The sequence below is a fragment of the Asparagus officinalis genome, chromosome 8 (assembly GCF_001876935.1).
Source record: "Asparagus officinalis chromosome 8, Aspof.V1, whole genome shotgun sequence".
In the NCBI taxonomy this organism is placed as follows: Eukaryota; Viridiplantae; Streptophyta; class Magnoliopsida; order Asparagales; family Asparagaceae; genus Asparagus; species Asparagus officinalis.
Genome location: NC_033801.1, coordinates 118,608,377 through 118,629,403, shown reverse-complemented (window position 1 = coordinate 118,629,403; position 21,027 = coordinate 118,608,377). Strand labels below are relative to the sequence as shown.

General features: G+C 35.3%; 1 protein-coding gene across 1 annotated transcript in view; it reads left to right on the top strand.

Annotated features, from left to right (window-relative positions):
- Positions 1-3,904, top strand: part of LOC109822293 (phosphoglycerate mutase-like protein AT74H) — a 6,284-nt gene extending 2,380 nt beyond the window's left edge. The window contains exons 2-3 of the mRNA XM_020388476.1: positions 1,054-1,749; positions 3,207-3,904. Coding sequence (XP_020244065.1) covers positions 1,230-1,749; positions 3,207-3,607 — 921 coding nt within the window. The 5' untranslated portion in view covers positions 1,054-1,229 and the 3' untranslated portion in view covers positions 3,608-3,904. The remainder of the gene's footprint in view (positions 1-1,053; positions 1,750-3,206) is intronic.

Below are 21,027 nucleotides of genomic sequence, written 5' to 3'. Positions count from 1 at the left end.
TCTGTAATTACCCTTTTTTTATCCTCATGAAACTCAGGTTATAGGACTTTTGAATGCCCAAGTGGCATGTTTTACTTGTAAGCAGTAGTTAATAGCTTGAGCTGATGGTTTAGACTTAGCCTTACCTATGCTTAAAGGACTTTAGAAAGTAATCCCAACTTTGATTTCCCAACCGTGCTACACCTTTTGGAGGCCAATAAGTTTGACTTTCATCTTTGTACAAACCTTTTGATAGTTAAACACTTAAACTACTTCTAGATGCGATTTATATTTTTTTATTCTTTCTCATTGGAGAAAGTCGTGTTAATTAGTTAAAGTTATAGATTGTGCCTAGATGCCTTCTATATTTCAATGGTTAAATGGCACTTCAGTACCTTATTGTTTCACCACTTTTACACTTAAATACCCTAAATTGTAAAAAGTAGCACTTTGATACCCTAAGCTATAAAAAATAGCAATTTAATACCCAAAGTTTTCAGAAACTAGCACTTAAATACCCTGTTTCATCATCTTTGCACTTAAATATTCTAAGTTGTAAAAAATAGAACTTTAATACCCTAACTTGTAAGAAAATAGTACTTTAATACATTCTGTTAGTTGTCAAGACATATTCCTAGGAATATTCCCATGACAACTAATAGAAGGTACTAACATGCAATTTTTTTTACAACTTAGGCTATTAAAGTGTTATTTTTTACAATTTAGTGTATTGAAGTATAAAGGTGTAGGGTATTTAAGTGCCATTTAGTCATATTTCAATGCCAGAAAATCTGTGATGGCTGTGAAGAGTCATATGCTGGGGCCTGAAACACTAAAAGTAGGGAGCTGTTTATTGATTTTCAAATTTAAAAAAATTCCAATTGTATCTGATCAAACTAGACTGCTTTCAACTAGTGGTATTCTATGAATCAGTAAATGTATTGAATTATCTTTTCCTGATACTTAAAAAAAAATCCTTTATAGTTACTCCTGCTTGATTTTTTACAAACAGTATTGTATTCTCTTGGTTGGATTATTACCAAAGCTAGAGTTTGACTCATGTTCTGGTTTCAGGATCCAACTCAAACAAACAACTTTCTTAAGAAAGAATAGTTAAGATATTGGAAAAAGAATGAACAGATGTCACTTTAAAAGAACTTTCCAAAGCTCTATATAAATAAATTATCAGAGGAGAAGCGAAAGAAGCAAAGCACCCAAGAGAAGAAGGGAAAGTAAACAAAGAAAGAAGAATGAAGCAATGCACAGATGGAAAACTCGCTTGCGATTCAGAAGAACTATCCATGCTCAAAAATCAAGAAGTCTGTCCTAAAAGAAAACTACCAAAGAGAATAATACTGGTCAGGCATGGCGAGAGCCAAGGGAACTTGGACATGTCAGCATACACAACTACACCAGACTATCGAATCCCTCTAACTCCTCTTGGGCTTGAGCAGGCTCGAGCTGTGGGTCAAAATATTCGACGAGTGGTTTCTGGTGGTTTTGAGGAGGCGATAGAAAATTGGAAGGTGTATTTTTATGTGTCGCCTTATGAGAGGACACGAGGAACTTTAAGAGAGATGGGACGAGCGTTTGGGAGGAAGAGGATTATTGGGGTGAGAGAGGAGTGTAGGATTAGGGAGCAGGATTTTGGGAATTTCCAGGTGGAGGAGAGGATGAAGGCGGTGAAGCAGACGAGGGAGAGGTTTGGGAGGTTTTTCTTTCGGTTCCCGGAGGGCGAGTCTGCCGCCGATGTGTTTGATAGAGTTGCAAGTAAGATGCTTTTTCTCTCTCGTATGATTTTGTCAGATAATTATTGATAGGATATTTTTGGATACTATTCGCTTAAATCTTGCATACTTTAAAATTAGTCCCTCAAATCGTTGAAATTGCTATAAGTCCCCAAATTCGTAAATAGTTTTGAAAGTAGTCTCTCAAATCAATGAAATTACTATTTGGTCCCCAAATTCTCAAGTCATTTTGAAATTAGTCCCTTAAATAATTGAAATTTTCAATTGGTCCCACATTCTTAAGTTATAATGAATTAGTCCTCAAATCATTGAAATTGCTACGAGGTCCCACAATTCTCATAAGTTGTTGCAAATTAATCCCTTTAACTGCTTTTTTTATTCTTGATTGGAGGGAATAATTTCTAAATAACCTAAGAATTGGGGGACCTAATAGCAGTTTCACTAATTTGAGAACCAATTTCAAATATGAAGTATTTAAGGGACTAATATGGAAGAAAACCCTTTCTTAATTCTATTTGTTTATTAGTAATATTGGGTAATAATGCAGGGCACCTGGCTTTTCAAACCTGTAAAAAAGTGCAAATATGAATTATTGTTGTGCCAAAATGTGTAAAAACCCCAGTTTTAACTTAGAAAAACTGTCACCAATTTACCTAATGCTAGAATCATTGGCGTTATGTAATATAGATTTTCAACATTATAATGAAAAAATATGCGAAATACTATCAGGATATAAAGCATAAAATTGCTATGAATAAATTTATTTCCAAGCACTCTTTTTAGGTGTCTGGGCTGTATCTTATATGCTTACTTACCGGGTATTTAGTCCTGTTTGAGTTAGCTTTTACAAAATCTTGTCACTCTTTCTGTGTTTCTTCGTTCTACTGCCAAACAGAAGTTATAGTAACTTAAATTAAAAGTCAGTTTTTTCTCTAGTAGTAAGATTACATGTTGGGTAAATTTGACACCTCATAAACGACGTGAACAGTTACAATAATGAAAAAAGAAAAAAAAAATCTCAACTGTCCTTTTTACTTTTTACCCACGCCTGAAGGGGATCACATCACACCTTAAAGTAACTGTCGCCAATCATGGTACTTAATTGAGATAAGTTTAGAGGGTTTTCTATGATATATAAATTTTAAGGAGGTCTGAAATGTACCCTTATATTTAGTAACTTGAATCGACAACTTGCAGTTAATAAATTTAAGGGTTTTCTTTTACATTTAAGGGTTTTCTTTTACATTAGACACCCCATATATTTGTTACTTTTATATTAGAGACCGCCAATTCTTCATATTTCTAAATTAGGCCCTCTTGAATTTATTAAGTTGTTTTGAATGAGACCTAAAATCTATTAAGTTGTTTTAAATAAGACTCTCAAAGCTAGTAAGTTGTTTAGACAAGACCCCCTTTTCAAACAAATATGGAGAGGGATGTTCTAATTTAAACTGATCTGAGAGCAAATTTATGTTTCAGGCTTCATGGAGTCCTTATGGAGAGACATCGACATGAAGAGACTCGACCAAGATGAGACCACAGAAACCAACCTCATAATAGTATCACATGGCCTCACCTCCAGAGTATTCCTAATGAAGTGGTTCAAGTGGACAGTTGACCAGTTTGAGACGCTCAACAATTTTGGCAACTGCGAGTATAGAGTGATGCAGTTGGGGCCCACAGGGGAGTACAGCCTCGCAATTCACCACTCAAAGGAGGAGATGGAGCAGTGGGGGCTTTCGCCTGAGATGATAGCTGATCAGCAATGTAGAGCTGGTGTTAGTAGCTGGAATGAGCTCTCGTCATCGTATCTTGAGAGTTTCTTTAATGGGGTTAATGAGCCTTCATCGGAGGAGGATAATTTGGATGAAAAATTGTGATTGTTGATGTTTGAAAAACATACCAACTTGGGTTTAGAGTAATTCTTTGAACAGTTATGTATTCTGATGTTTAGTCTTGTTTTTCTTTGGGTTAATTATGGATCGATTCCCTATACTATCGCCAAATTGAACTTACTACCTAAAGTTCTATTGTTGTAGAAAGACACCTGAGTGAAAATTTTTGAGCCTTTCAGGATCTATCTATAGCAAAAGAACTCCTTCGGTGGGTCTATTGGCAACAAAGAACTATAGGGTAAGTTCAATTTGGAATAGTTCAAGGGGTTATTTGCAATTAACGCCCTTTTTTTGGTGATTAAGATAGATAATACTATCATTCTTTTAAATTAAGTCACTTCATCTCAAGTAAAATCGTCGTTCTATGTTCCTGTTAAAGTAAGAGAGAGAATCTTGGGTAAATTTCTCTTGAATTGAATATTAAGTATGCACATATATTTATACAAGTAGAGGAGTGTGAGCTTTGTTCTCCCAAGCAATGTGGGACTAAAACCCACTACAATACACTATTATCAACAGCCTCCCTTCAAACTCATGTTGGATCAAACAAAGTGAGTTTGCGTACAAGACACTGGAACCGATGAACAGGTAAGGCCTTTGTAAAGAAATCTGCAAGCTCGTCAGCGGATGAAACATGATGAAGTAGAATTGTCTTGTCCTTGATAACTTGGTGACGGACAAAATGAGCGTCGATCTCAATATGTTTGGTCCTTTCATGAAATACTGGATTATTAGCAATCTGGATGGCACTCTTATTATCACAGTAGAGAGGAGTAGGAGTCGTAACAGAAATACCGAAATCACTGAGAAGGCGACGAAGATGAATAATCTCTTTAGCTGTTGTGGACATTGCACGATACTCTGCCTCAGTACTGGAAAGAGCAATAACATCTTGTTTCTTACTTCGCCAGGAAATAAGGGAATCACCAAGAAATATACAATAACCTGTGGTAGACTTTCTGGTAGTTGGATCACCAGCCCAATCAGCATCAGAATATGCACAAAGCTCTAACTTAGATGTAGCAGGAAACAAAAGTGAGCGAGTGCTAGTACCCCGGAGGTACCGAAGAATCCGTAATAAGACAGCATAGTGTACAGAACGTGGGGCACTAACAAATTGACTGACAATACCAACAGCATGAGAGATATCTGGTCGAGAGATGCACAAATAGACCAACTGACCAACAAGATGTCGATATCGGGTAGGATCAGATAGAGGCTCACCGTCAGTAGAGCAAAGTTTGACATTCTGCTGGAGTGGAGTATCGACAGTTGTATTATCAGTTAACTCAGCTTGATTTAGAATATCTGAGAGATACTTCTGTTGAGACAGTAATACACCCCGCGGGCCTTGAGAAATTTCTAGACCAAGGAAATACCGAAGAGATCCAAGATCCTTCATGTGGAACTGTTGTTGCAACTGAGATTTTGCGTATTGTATACCTGTCATATCATCACCTGTAATGATCATATCATCTACATAGATGAGTAATAAAACCCTGCCACGCGATGTAGTGCGAACAAACAGAGAAGCATCTTGATGACTTTCTATAAAGCCCGCTTTGAGCACGACATCGCGAAAACACTCAAACCAAGCGCGAGGTGCCTGCTTGAGACCATAAACAGCATGGCGAAAGAGACATACATGTCCCGGAGGAATATTTAACCCTGGAGGCGGTTGCATATATACGGTCTCTGATAAAGAGCCATGAAGAAAAGCATTTTTGACATCCATCTGGTATAAGGGCCAACGATGAGCAGCAGCGACCGCAAGGAGAGTACGAACAGTGGGCATCTGAGCAACATGAGAAAATATCTCCTCATAATCAATACCAAACGAGCTTTTCGACGTTCAATGGTGCCATCAGGACGAAACTTGACCTTATAAACCCATTTACTGCCAACAAGAGAGATCCCAGGAGGACAGGGAACAACATCCCAGGTATGAGTTTGCTGAAAGGCTTGAAATTCCTCAGTCATAGCCTGTCGCCACTCTGGAATTTAAACTGCCTCTTGGAAGGACTTTGGCTCAACAATAGTATGAATGGAAGCAAGAAAGTTATGAAAGATAGGTGAATAAGAAGTAACAGAAGCATACCGGGCAGGCATGACATGTGGGCATTTGTCTCGACGAAGAGCAAGAGGAACCTCAGGCGGGGGAGATGCTGGCGCAGGTGCATGGAGATCAACAGTATTTTCTGGAGTGAGAGTTGTGTCCACGGGATATGGATTAGATGGTGTAAGATAAGACTCGGGTGAGGAAGAGTCAATAGAAGGAGAGGGAGAGATGTCAGGGAGATCTCGAATGGAAAATTGAGGTGAAGAAGTGGGTGATGCAGTTGACGGGGAAGCATGATCAGTAGAGTGGAGGAAATTAAAGTCATCAGAAGCAGAATAATATGGAGAATCCTCTTCGAACTGAACCTGACGAGATATATGAACTCGATGAGTTGCGGGATCATAACAACGATAACCTCGATGTTCTGAACTAATTCCTAAATAAACACAAGAAACTGCTCTGGGAGACAATTTATCACGTTCGTGAGATGGCAGAAAAACAAAACATCGACAACCAAAAACGCGAACTAGATCATAACGGGGAGGATGAGTATAAACACGACTATAAGGAGTAGCACCGGAAAGAGAGCTAGATGGAGTGATATTAATGGCATGAGTCGCGGTGAGAATAGCCTCAGCCCAGAAACGACGAGGAACAGAGTAAGAAATGAGCATTGATCGGGCAGTATCGAGGATATGACGATGTTTGCGTTCAGCAACACCATTTTGCTCATGAGTGTAGGGACATGACTGTTGAAAGATAGTCCCATGAGAGGACATGATAGAGCGCATGGCAGAGGATAGGTACTCTTTGGCACAATCAGAACGAAAAACTTTAATACGAGATTGCCATTGAGTGAAAATCATAGCAGTGAAGGCTTGATAAGCAGTAAGTACGTCAGAGCGATTCTTAAGTAGGTAAACCCATGTAAAACGAGAGAAATCGTCGATAAAACTAACATAATATAAGTAGCCAGATGAAGAAGGCAAAGGAGCTGGCCCCAAATATCAGAATGTACTAAATCAAATAAGGAAGTGGATACAGATGTACTCATTTTAAATGGTAAAACAGTGAATTTTGCCAATTTGCAACTAGTACATGACTCACTACTAGAACTAGATGATACAGGACCAAGTACTCCAGACTGAATAAGACTCTCCAGCCTTTTATTAGACACATGACCAAGTCGTCTATGCCATAAATTGGCAGGAAGCGAGGTAGAGGGGTTTGACGAACGAAGAGAAGCAACAAGAGAACGTGGACGTTTGGACTCTGGAAGGTGAAGATATTCCAGAAAATACAGTTTGTGCCTCCTACGACCCGCCCCAACCGTCTTGCCCGTCTGTGGATCCTGCACAATACAAGTATCAGAAGAAAATGAGACAAACAGGCCCGCCATGCATAAAGAGCTAATAGAAATTAAATTCAAGCACAATTGTGGAGCCACATAGACGGGACCAAGTGTTAGACGACCAGATGGATCATTTTGTGGGGTAATAGAGCCATACTGAGTAATGGACAATGGTTGTCCAGCAGCTGTGTAGATAGGAGGAAGAGAGGATGAAGTAAAGACAGAGGATAAAAGTGAGGCATTACAAGTCATATGAAAGGAACAACCAGAGTCAAAAATCCAGAGATCATTCATACCAGAGACTGAAGGATTAGCTGAAGAACCAGCAAAATGCATACCAGAGAGTTGTGCGGCGGATGTAGAGGTGATATGTTGGAAAGCATCAAGTTGACGGCGAAGACTTTCAATAGCTTGAATAGTAGAGTCTGAAGTAGTAGAAGGTATAGCATTGGCCAACAATCCTGGTGTACGAGAGGTTGAGACTGAGGGGGTCGCCGACCACGACCAGTAACCTGAGGAACGTAACTCAGGATGAAGCTTGAAGCATGTCTCAATACGGTGTCCTTCCTTCTTGCAATATTTGCAAGAGAGCTTAGATCGAGCCTGTGGAGAGGGAGCCTGTGGAGAAGTATGATTCATAACAGGAGCAGTGACAGGTAAAGACAAAACAGTCTCGAGTGAAGAGGTAGGAGTGTCTGTTGACAAATTGAGTCGTGCTGTCTGCTGCCGGGTCTCATAAGCAGTGAGAGCTCCCATAACTGAGGCCAAAGTCGGAAATTGAGGCTGATGAAGTAGTTGATCAGCCATAGTTGAATATTCAGGAAGGGACTGAAACAGTTGATGCACCTCATGCCGTTCGTACCAGGCTAGCTAGTCTTCATACGTGGAATTACGTCCAGGAAGCATGGAGCGTAACTCTGTCCAAAAAGCTTGCATTTGTCCAAAATGGGACTGCAGAGATGAACTACATTTGCGTTTTAGAGCAATGCATTGCAGAATATATGCCTCCCGTGCACCCGAGCACTCAGTGAAACGCTCAGTGAGACGAGTCCACATGGCCCGAACAGAGGGAAGCGAGCCAATCTCGACAGTGAGACCAGAGCCAACACAGCGAGTAAGATAATCCATGACACGAAATTCCTGCAATTGCCACTCTGAACTCTCCTTGACATAGAGTGCACGAGCAGTCTGAAGATCGACATTACCACTGTCAGAGGCAATAGTACTGGATGAAGCAACAGTGCTGATGGATGGTGGAACTGGTCCCGTACTGGTGAGATGATCAAGCAAACCAGCGCCACGCAAGGCATTAGTGACAATCATTGAGGGGCAAAGGTGGTTTGTGAATCTTCTCTAAAGGAGCCACCATAACAGCAATGTTGAGACGTTAAGATGTCGAGATGCCGTTACTGACTGCGAAACGGCAATGCCGTTCGTTTGAGGCCGAGAGACGGCTTGAAACGACGATGCTGTTAATTTGAGACCGAGAGACGGTCTTGAAACGGTAATGCCGTTAAAATAGAACCCGAATGTTAGAATGAAAAACCCGAAGGTTTAAACGAGAACGCGAAACGCGTTAAGAGGCCGCAAAACGACAAGGCCAAAATATCTGGCAGAAAAAAAAAACATTAAACGGCTGCAAAGCAATAAGGCCAAGATTTGGCAAAAGAACGCAGAAGCGTTAAAAAAAATTTTATTGGAAGGGAAATAGCCCTAGCTCTGATACCATGTTAAAGTAAGAGAGAGAGAATCTTGGGTAAATTTCCCTTGAATTGAATATTGAGTATGCACATATATTTATACAAGTAGAGGAGTGTGAGGTTTGTTCTCCCAAGCAATGTGGGACTAAAACCCACTACAATACACTATTATCAACAGTTCCAATATAGTTTTTAATGTTTCCGATTGAAGTATGATGCGTACCGCTCAAGGACCAAGTTTTTTACTAATGTATTAATTATTTTTCTCTATAAGAGATCCGTTTGTTCAAATGGATCAGAAGTAACATAATGAGTGTAGAACGCTAAAAAAGTTTCTTTTATATATCATACTCCCTTTAAAAGCACGAGTTCGAAAAATCTTTTTTAGACAAATATACCCCTTTATAGTTTGAACTACCTTATCTATAATCAAATTCTAATTTTCAATGATCAATATTACCCTTCACTATTTTGAATATTTTATTTATATCTTAATCTACCCTAATCATACGGAAAATCTTTTTTAGACAAATATACCCCTTTATAGTTTGAACTACCTTATCTATAATCAAATTCTAATTTTCAATGGTCAATATTACCCTTCACTATTTTGAATATTTTATTTATATCTTAATCTATCCTAATCATAATCATATCTTATCCTAATCCTATGTGAACCATGTTTAGCTTAACAATTTAAAAAAACTAAAATATTAATAAAATATATAAAACATAAAAATGATATTAGTTTGTTAAGATAAAGAAATTACAAGTAGATAACATATTATAATACATGAAGTATTATAAAAAAAAACCATAAAAAGTTTTAAAATTACAGAAAAGACCCTGAAAAGTTCAAAATTATAAAACTCATCCAAATGTCTCAAAACTTAAAATAAAAAACATGAAATTAAAAAATTAACATCAGTTTGCAAAGAATTTAAAATTTACAGTTAACACCTCAATGTCTTAAAAATTATAGAAACACCCTCAAAAGTTTAAATTACAAACAAGCACATTAAAATTATAAAATTTTAAAACTTACAAACAACACAGATGAATTCAAGAGATTATCATGATATACCTAAAATTTTTGACATTTAAATTTAAATTTTTTAATTAACACCATCAATATCTCAAAAATTATAAAAACACCTTCAAAAGTTCAAATTATAAAAAGCCACCCTAAAATTCTAAAATTTGTAAATAAAATAAGATGAATTCAAGATATTACCCTTAGACACCATATATATATATATATATATATATATATATATATATATATATATATATATATATATATATATATATATATATATATATATATATATATATATATATATATATATATATATATATATATATATATATATATATATATATATATATTAAAATTTCTAATTTATGGATTTACTATCCATTTTCAGCATCTAAGAATAGTCTAAGTTGATACTGGTAAACAAAAACAATAAGAATTGATTAAAAACATCTGGTTAGTAGATAAATTTTTTTAAAATATTATAGATTAAAAATTATCGGTACTATATAAATTAAAGTAATTTCATATAATTTTAGTAATAAGTTGGGGTAGCCAAAATACATTCGTAACATTAATTAATAGATGTTTAAATCCATAGAAATGATAAAACACTATAATATTATACCTTAGCATTAATTGATTTTAATTTAGAAACTTTAATCTTTGACGTTAATAATATTTATAGGGTAAAAGAATACAAGGAATTACATATGGAGAAACTATTAGAATATTTAGAGATAACTTTAAAAGAATTGAGTTATTTCCATTGCAAATGGGAAAGTGATGGAAATAAATCTAAAATTCAGAAAACGTCAATGAATCACTTGAATTGGCATTAACATAAGACATATCTATTAATGAAGCACTGAATGAGTTACATTAAAAAATAATTTAATAACTTTATCCTAATCAAAGAAAAAATCTCCATGGAAGACATAAGAAAAATTAGTAAGTATTCATAAATTCCATACTGTGTTCTTCAAATTAAATATTAATATTATAATCTAAGAGAAATTGGTAATGAATAATGCAGGTATTTAGTTTAGATCTTTATGGAAAATGACAGGGATAGAGCAAAGGTAATATTATTGAAATAACAGAAATTCTTATTGGATGCACATCAGAAGAATTCATTTTAGAGGAAAATAAAGAGATAGCTTCTAATTTATTTAAGTAATAAATTAGGAACACAAAGAATTTTATATATATGAAATTAATATTTATTCTCATTGAAATAGAAAAAAAATCAAAGTCTATATTTTGAGCAGTTTGTGTTGAACATCATAAGTACATTTGACTTCTTTGTAAAGTTAAATGAGATGATAAAAAATTAACGAGCCTAGGAAAGATAATAGCATAAAAAATATAAAATTAGCCTGATGTCACAATTGATGTAGATGATGAAGACAATACTCTAGAATTGTCCAAGAAATGATAAATGATAAACCTGAAGAAGGATTGATCTTAACTCAATAAAAAATAAAATAGAAGAAATAAAAACAATATTTTATGAATATTTTATAGAATAGTTTAATTATTTTGAGTGAAATTAGGAATCTTTAGAAGGGAGTTTCATGAATTTTTTTAGTACTTTTATATTCTTATGTGGATGTTTTTATCATATAAAAGTATACTAGAGTTAGCATTAATCTTTAATTTATATTTTTTTATGAAGTCTATCAATGATTAGGAATAAACTTTATATTATCTTTTGCATCGTTTTAACATACTTTAAATCAATCATTTTGTCATATTGGTTTTAAATATTCACCTTCCTTGTATAACACTATTTTAATATTTTTCACTTTGCAATGCTATACTTTCTCAAATAAAGCTTAGTTTTATATCGGTCAAAAATAATATGAAAATTCAAATTATTTTTAAATTATATTTGTTTTTTGTCAATTCAAATATCAACATAAAAATTTAAATTGGGTGTATCTCATTTAAACAAACATAAAAAAATAATCGGGATGTAAGAGTTTAAAGAAAAAAATGAGCACAAACTGCCAAAAATACTTAATCATGGTATTAAATCACGTGCATTGCACGTGTGTAAAAACTAGTTTTGGTAAAATGCGCAGCTTGTCTTTAATGTTTCAACAAATTAATCAGATATATCCTTCAGATCTTTGTTATTAACTCTAGTATTTTTAGGCGAGTGAAAGGATATAACTTGTTTTTTTTTGGTTAAAATCAGAACATGTGTGCTGCTTATGTCCTCCTCTCCTAAAATCAGTAGAGATTATTTTATTTGATGAAATATAGACCTAGAAGTATGATTATTATAGCACCACTTTAATTACCTTTCTCAATAACCATATAAAAAAGGATTTTTTTTAAAAAGACCTTTTTTTTAAATAATTAGCAAAATCGACCGTTTTGCTAATTATTTAGCAAAAATGAGGCCGTTTTTAAAAACTGCGTATTCGAAACATACGAGACCGCTAGTCCCGTATATTTAGCCGCCATTAATTGACGACTAATAATCACCCCAAAAATCTACGGGATTACTAGTCCCGTAGATTTTGGGCGTGGGCTTCACGGATGCTTGAATGTTCTGATGGATTCTTGTTGGAAGAGGAAGCCTGCTTGATAGTTGGAAAATAACAAAGGTGAGGTTCTGCATTTTAAATAGTGAGTATAAGGGGCTGTTTGGAAAAGGGTTTTTTAGGGGGAAAATGCTGGAAAGCCTGCCAAAAGCCTGCTAAAAGTGCAGCTTTTGGCGGGCTTTCCACCCAAATCGCCTCTTTTAAAGGCGATTTGGGTGGAAAGCCCGCCAAAAGCTGCACTTTTGGTAGGCTTTCCCCCTACCCAAATCGCAAACAAACAGCCCCTAAATAAAAACTCTTCTTTTAATAAAATAGCATATGGGAAATTGTAGCTTCTGCAGCTCATGACTTTCTCTTCCAATGTACAACTTTATGCTGACCCAACCTGTGTGCTCGGTCCATTGCCTGCAAGAACCAACAGAGATGACGCAGAGATACGGGAAATTGTAGCTTCCTATACGATTTGTAGCCTGTAGGTGATGTATGGCCATATATGAGAACAAATGAATAGAAAAAAGTATGAAAACAAATAATATGAGGAGGTTCATTTGCACGTCAAAAAAATAAGTCCACGCCCAAAATCTACAGGACTAGCAGTTCCGTATGTTTCGAATACACAGCTTTTTAAAAACGATCTCTTTTTGGCTTGTTAGCCAAAAAGAGATCGTTTTTGCTAAATAATTAGCAAAACGGTCGATTTTGCTAATTATTTAGCAAAAAAGGTCTTTAAAAAAAAATCCTTATAATAAAAGAATTGGAGGACACATGAAATTATTTTAGAAAATTTATAAAATTTCAATTACAACAATTAAATTATGTGACTGGTTATGTAACAATTATTCCAAGTATACATTCTTCCAATAATGGAATTAAAAAAGTTTTATGCTCTAGTATTTCAGATACTTTCTTCAACTGAAGAAATATATTTGGTCAACAACTTGAATAACAAGAACCACAAAAGATGAAGTTCAGATATGATAATACATATGCAATCGAAATACATTCAACTGAGAAGTATATAGTATACAATTAAAAGACATGTACTTGCATTTGTGTTATTGATCTGCTAGATAAATACACGGAACAAATTTCGTGTAAGAAATCTTCAGTTGTTTGTTTTGTCATAACTTCAAAATAACTGAAGAAATGTTAACTTATGTAGTCTGTAGATGAGCACTGCACAAGTTTGCGCTTAAATTATTTTATTAAAACTCGCGCTATTTTTTCCCCCCTATTGCCAGAAAGTGAACATGCACCTTTCCTGGCAAAAGTTTTTGATAGGAAAAAATGAAAAAGAATTCAATATTTAGCTTACTACTTAATTTCCCTCTTTGTTTGCAAGATAATATTATGTTGTAATTTTTTTTAAATAAAGTTCCTTTTATCTCAAGGAAAACTGGAAAAGCATTGTTCTATGTTAGAATATGGTTTGTATATTCCTTGACTGAAATCTGATGCTTACAAGATGTCAAGAACCCTCGTGGACCCTTGACCAAGTTTTACTCATACACTACATTAATTATTTCATGAGTTAGAGCTAGTCTATAATGAATAGTATCTAACATGCGGATACTATCAATTAATTGTAAAAACTAGAACCTAAAAATGAAAAGTCAAACAAGTGGATATGGTCTACTATATATGAATTATTTAGAAACAATAATTCATCATTATTGACCTATGCATAATATATCGTCAAAATCAATGTTTCAAAATTTTCATAAAGTTGATAATTTTTCGTCTCTTGATATATAATTCAAAACATATCAAAATTCTTTAAAATTTTGTTACTAGGTAGCTAATATAATGCATATTAGATCTTATCCGTCAGTTTTGATTTTCATTTTTCAATTTTAATTTTCAAAGTTGGGTTGATAGTATCCACACGTTTATTGGATACTATAATAGTAACCTAGCTCAACTAATTATTTCCTTCATGTATGACATCCTTTTATTCAAATGGATCGAAAATAAAACAATTATTATAGAAGAAAAGATTTTTTTTTCTATATTTAGTAAACAATTTATCTTTAGTGTTCAACCGATTTAATCAAATATCTCCTCAGATCTTTGCTATTTAACTCTAGTATTTTCGGGCTATTGGAGCTATAACACTTTTTTTTAATTAATTAGGTTTTATACACGTACAATGCACATGGTTAGATACCACGATTAATTATTTTTGGCTTATTTCCTAACTAAAATTTATTCCTCGGTTCCACTTTATAATTTATGCTTACTTTTGTCTCTGAACTTTAACATTGCGATTATTTATTTTCTTTGATGTTTATTTAAATGGACTATAGCTAATTTAAATTTTCATGTTGATATTTGAATTGATAGAAATAGATATAATCTGAAGCTAATTTGAATTTTTATATTATTTGGACTAACATAAAACCATGCTTTACTTGAGAAAGTACAGTGTTAAAAAAGAGAAAAAATATTAAAACAATGTTATACAAGGAAGGTAAATATTTAAAACCAATAAGGCAAGATGATTGATTAAAAGTATGCTAAAACGATACAAAAGAGAATATAAAATTTGTTATTAATCATTAATAGACTTTATAAAAATTATAAACTAAATATTAATGCTAACTCTAGTATATTTTTATATGATAAAAGCATCCACATAAGCATATAAAAGTATTAAAAAATATTCATCAAACTCCCTTCTAAAGATTCCTAATTTCACTCAAAACAGTTAAATTATTCTATAAAACATTCAGAATATATTGTCTTTTATTCCTTCTATTTTTTTTGAGCTAAGATTAATCCTTATTCACCTTTATCTTTTTCCTGGGTAATTTTAGAATAGTGTCTTTATTATCTACATTGATTGTGACATCAGGCTAAAGTTGTATTTTTTACACTGTTATCTTTCCTAGGCTCGTTATTCTTTTATCTTCTCGTTTGACTTCATAAAGAAGTCAAATATATTTCTAATGTTTAGCACAAACTTCTTGAAATACAGACTTTGATTTTTTTCCTAATTCAATGAGAATAAATTTTAATTTCAAATATATAAAATTATGTGTATTCCTAATTTATTACTTAAATAAGATTAGGAACTACCTCTTTTTCTCTATAATGAATTTTTCTGATGTGCATCCAATAAGAGTTTCTATTATATCGATAATGTTACCTTTGTTCTATCCTTATCATTTTTCACAAAAATCTAAACTAAATACATGAATTTTTCATTACCAATTTGTTTTAGATTATAGTATTAATATTTAATTTCTTTAGTATTTGAAGAACAAAGTATGAAATTTATGAATACTTAATTACTAATTTTTCTTATATATTTCATGAAGAATTTTTCTTTGATTGAGATAAAGTTGTTAAATTATGATCTTTAATGGAACTCAGTTGGTGCTTTTTTGATTAATTTCTCTCACTTTCTCATCTACAATGGAAATAACTTGATTCTTTTGAATGATATCTCTCAACATTCTGATAGATTCTCCATATGTAATTCCTTGAATTATCCTAAATATTATTAACATCGGAGATTAATGTTTCTAAATTATAATCAATCGATGCTAAGTTATTATATTACAGTCTTTTGTTATTTCTTATGGATTTAAACATTTGTCAATTAATAATGTTACTAATATATTTTTGTTGCTCCAACTTATTAGTAAAATTATATGTAGTTACTTTGATTTATATAGTGAAAATAATTTTAAAGCTATCATATATTTTTTAAATTTTTATTCCTTAACCGGATATTTTTAATCTATTCTTGCTTTTGTTTACCAGCATCAACTTATTCTACTTTTAGATGCTAAAAAAGGATAGTAAACCCTAAATTGAAAATTATACATACATACATACATACATATGTGTGTGTGTGTGTGTCATAATGAAATAATACCAAATAATTACAAATTTATTTGCCAAGTTTTAAAATTTAAGCCTTTTTTTGTGGTTTTGAACTTTAAGGGTGTGATTTGTAATTTTTAAAACTTTACGAGTGTTTTTTAAAAAAGTTAACTTTAATTTAGGCAGTGGATAATTTAGATGAAACATTGTGATTATTGATGGTTTAGATGATACTGACACGGGTTTAGAATAAATAGTTCTTCAAACAGTTCTATATTATGATATATTATTGCTGTTTTTAAAGATGTTTATACTATCTTTCTCTTCTTTTAAGAGAAAATTGCTTGAGGAAACCAAATTTAATTGGGTCATGCATCCCCATCCCCCAACTAGAGTCAACCACTTGGTGGCACATTGACCCAAGTTTTTATGCTTTTACACCCCAAACTCACTGCCCAAGAAAACCAATTCCCAAATTACCGTTCTTCCCAATTTAAAACCCATTCCTTTCCTCCTCAATCTGGCCCAAGACTTCCCCCCCACCACCGCCGACGTCGCAGCCTCCACTCCTACGCCACCGTCTCCTCGTCCTTTTCCTCTATCCTCCGCACCCGTGATACGGGTGTATCTACTTTTTGGGAGCTTAGCGATCATCATGGAAGCTTGAGGATAGATAATTCTCATGATAGCATGAGAATATGGGTGTAAAACAGTACAGTGGAATACAGGTGGAAGCGTGGAATGAGACGACGAGCAGCAGATTCGAAGAATCCAGATTTTAGCCTGTGAGTCGACTCATACATGTACATAAGTCGGCTCATCAGGTTGAGTCGACTCATACCTATCATGGGTCGACTCAAGAACTCAAGCCTTGTTAGCAAAAAGTTTCTGACTAGTCGACTCATCAGTTATGAGTCGACTCATATGAGGTCATGAGTCGACTCATATGCAGTCATGAGTCGACTCATCGATGGTTTCCTGGTTCGTTTGGGTTTCTGTTCACACGAATTCCTGTTAGTTTTGGGCTTGGTTATTTACCAGATTACCATCCACGTTTGTACACCTATATAAAGGGTTGTTTAGGGTTTCTAAATATCATCTTAAAGATCTTAGATCAGAGAGAAATTCTAATCATTGTATTAGGGTTTAGAGAGGATTGAGAGGTTATTCTCGATTCTAGTGAGATTGTGAGGAGAGAGGATTGAGAGGTTATTCTCGATTCTAGTGAGATTGTGAGGGAGAGATTTGTAATAATTGATTCTTCATAATCTAGAGGGAGAGATTTGTAATAATTGATTCTTCATAATCTAGAGAATGTATTTTCCTTCGCCATACTGAATTGTTCATGTGTTTTAGTTGTCTTCTTCTCAACCCACCTTTTGGTAATTCCGCGACCAAAGGGTGCTTGTACGGCGACTGGTATCAAGTTGGTATCAGAGCAATCAGATCCTGTCGTTAAGGCTGCATTACATCAAGGGGGTAAGAATTCTTATCAGAACCTGAAGATTGATTTCAAGGTGGAGATTCCTGTTTATGATGGGAGTGTTGACGTCGAGAGGCTTGATGACTGGATCGAACGGATGGAGACGTATTTTACTCTTTATGACTATTCGTCAAAAGAGAAGATTGTGTTCGCGACTTTGAAGCTTTCAGGGCACGCGTTGATGTGGTGGAAATCCTACTGCAAGCAGGAGAAGAAGACGGTATCATGGAACAAGTTCAAGGAGTTACTAAGGAAGCAGTTCTACCCGGTGGGATTCCTTGAAGAGCAGTGGTACAAGTGGTATGGCTTACGCCAAAGGATCAATCAAACCGTTCAAGAATACACCACGGAGTTCCAGCAGCAGGTGATGGTCCTCAACATTGCAACAGAGGAATATTTCGTATTTATGAAGTATATGGCGAGATTGAGTGATTACATCCGAAAGGAGATGAAGCTATTCACAGTGGAATCAGTTGCAGAGGCGAGTGTGAAGGCTATTGCCCTCGAGGGCAAGCAAAAGAAGGGAAACGAGGCTAAGGGAGACTCCAAACAGACGAGAGGCGAGTCTAGTGGTTCTCAATCTAAGGAGGAGAAGAAGAAGGGTGATCCAGGGAAAGCATGGCTGATTTGTAGTCACTGCGAGAAGACAGGGCATACAGCTAATCGGTGCTGGGAGAAGTATCCTCATCTCAAACCAAGAGGGTTGAAGAAGAAGGAGGAGAAAAGGACATACATGATAGCTCAAGGTCCGAAAGAAGTCCCGGGGATGACAGAGCCCAACAACAGTTTCAACCTTATGGCGGGGAGGCAGACCACGAAAGAGGACGACGACCCGAGAGAGCAACTCTTTATTCTTAAGTTGCAAGTAAAGACCAGTTTGGTTGATACCATTGTTGATTCGAATAGTGAGAAGAATTTAATATTCGAGATAGTGGTTCAGAAGCTGGGTCTGAAGACGGTCAAGCATCCGAAGCCCTATCCACTGGGGTGGATTCAGAAGGAGGAGAAACTAAGTATAGTTAATCAATGCACTGTCAGATTTGCGCTCCACGAGTCATATATTGACGAGGTCACGTGCGATGTCGTTCCATTGGATGTTTGTCAGATTATACTGGGCAATTCGTACTTATGGGATAGATATGCGATCTATGAGAGGCGGGCTCAGAAGTACACCTTCACTAAGGATGGTGAAAAGTTCATATTTCGTTCGGCATCTTTTTCGAGGGAGACAAGCTTGGGGATGGTGACGCGAGCGAAGAGACTAGTGAATGCAAGCAAGAAGTTTGTCTCGCTGTGCATTAGACTTCCAGAAAAGCCATCGATAAAGGATTGCAACTTGAGGCGAACGGTGACTACGACGAGACACGTGACAAATGAGTTGTTTCCGATCGGACGTCAAGACCGGATTCCTATCAAGGCCAGATGGTGTAGAAAAGATGGAGGAGCTTGAGAGTTTCCTCAGTAAAAGTTCTAACTTGAACGGGACTTCAAGTTCCTAAAGAGCGGACCCATAATACGAGTGTATCTTCTCTTCAGGAGCTTAGCGATCCTCATGGGAGCTTGAGGATAGATAATTCTCATGATAGCATGAGAATAGGGGTGTAAAACAGTACAATGGAACGTAGGTGGAAGCGTGGAACAAGATGACGAGCAGCAGATTCGAAGAATCTAGATTTTAGCTTGTGAGTCGACTCATACATGTACATGAGTCGACTCATCAGGCTGAGTCGACTCATACCTGTTATGAGTCGACTTAAAAACTCAAGCCCTGTTAGCAAAAAGTTTCTGACCAGTCGACTCATCAGTTATGAGTCAACTCATATGAGGTCATGAGCCGACTCATATGCAGTCATGAGTCGACTCATCGATGGTTTCCTGGTTCGTTTGGGTTTCTGTTCACACGAATTCCTGTTGGTTTTGGGCTTGGTTATTTACCAAATTATCATTCACGTTTGTACACCTATATAAAAGGTTGTTTAGGGTTTCTAAACATCATTTTAAAGATTTTAGATCAGAGAGAAATTCTAATCTTTGTATTAGGATTTAGAGAGGAATGAGAGGTTGTTCTCGATTCTAGTGAGATTGTGAGGGAGAGATTTATAATAATTGATTCTTCATAATCTAGAGAAGGTATTTTCCTTCGCCATACTGAATTGTTCTTGTGTTTTAGTTGTCTTCTTCTTAACCCACCTTTTGATAATTCTGCGACCAAAGGGTACTCACACGGTGACTCGTATCAACCCGCGTCGACAACCAAGTGGAGGAAGCACCCATCGCCCAGCCTCGGTATCGCCCTTGTCACCTTCGGCATCTACCTCGTCGGCGAGGCCGCCTACAACCGCATCAACCGATCTGATCCTCACTCCGGTCACTGAACAACGGAAACCCTAACCATAGGTCCAATCTTTAACTTCCAATCGCCTAATTTGTGAGATTTTTGTTAAAACCTAGGGTTTGATAGAGAATTTTGGGATTTTGGCTTGTTGGAAGATTAGATCACTAAAACTGTAGAATGTGGGATTTGGGCTTGTTGGAAGATTAGATCACTGAAACTAGAGGATTTTAGATTGGTTGAAGAATTGGGTGTGGATCACTGAAACTAGAGGATTTTAGATTGGTTGAAGAATTGGGTGTGTGGTGGATTATTATTTGAACAATTAAAATTTAAGAGACTTATTATGCATTTGGTTGAAGAATTGGGTGTGTGGTGGATTATTATTTGAACAATTAAAATTTAAGAGACTTATTATGCATTCTCTCATCTATTTTAGCATTACTTGATTGATTTCTTGTTGATAGTTGAGATAAGAAGGCTTGGGTTAGGGAGCCTGATCACTAACAGAAAGGGATTTGTGACTCGAGTAATTAAACAAGAGTAATTCGTAGTTACGTGCTAGAGGAAATAGTGGCTAATGTTGTAGAAGAAGCATGGCGTGCTCTCAGCATCCGACTGTCCTCGGGTTAGTTCCATGGCGTGCTCAATATCGGCCTCGTCATGATCCCGCATGTGCCGGAGAGGATATTGTTCTACGAAGGACATAGGATGATAATAATAATAATAATAAGAAAGATGATGATAATAATAAGAAGAAAGATGAACCCTTTGAGTTGATTTCTTGAGATGATGATAATAAGAACATGTAGATTTCTGTGTTTGTAAACAATGCATGAGGTTGGTTTTGTGTAACGAATGATAATAAGAACATGTAGATTTCTGTGTTTGTAAACAATGCATGAGGTTGGTTTTGTGTAACGAGTTACAGATCAATGAAAATTTGAGATAATTCCTTTTTACGTTTGTGCCCTATATGTGATATTTGGTATTCTGTGTAACTTATGCTACTGTTATGTGATATTTTGAGTGATATATTTTGCTGTTATGTGACATTT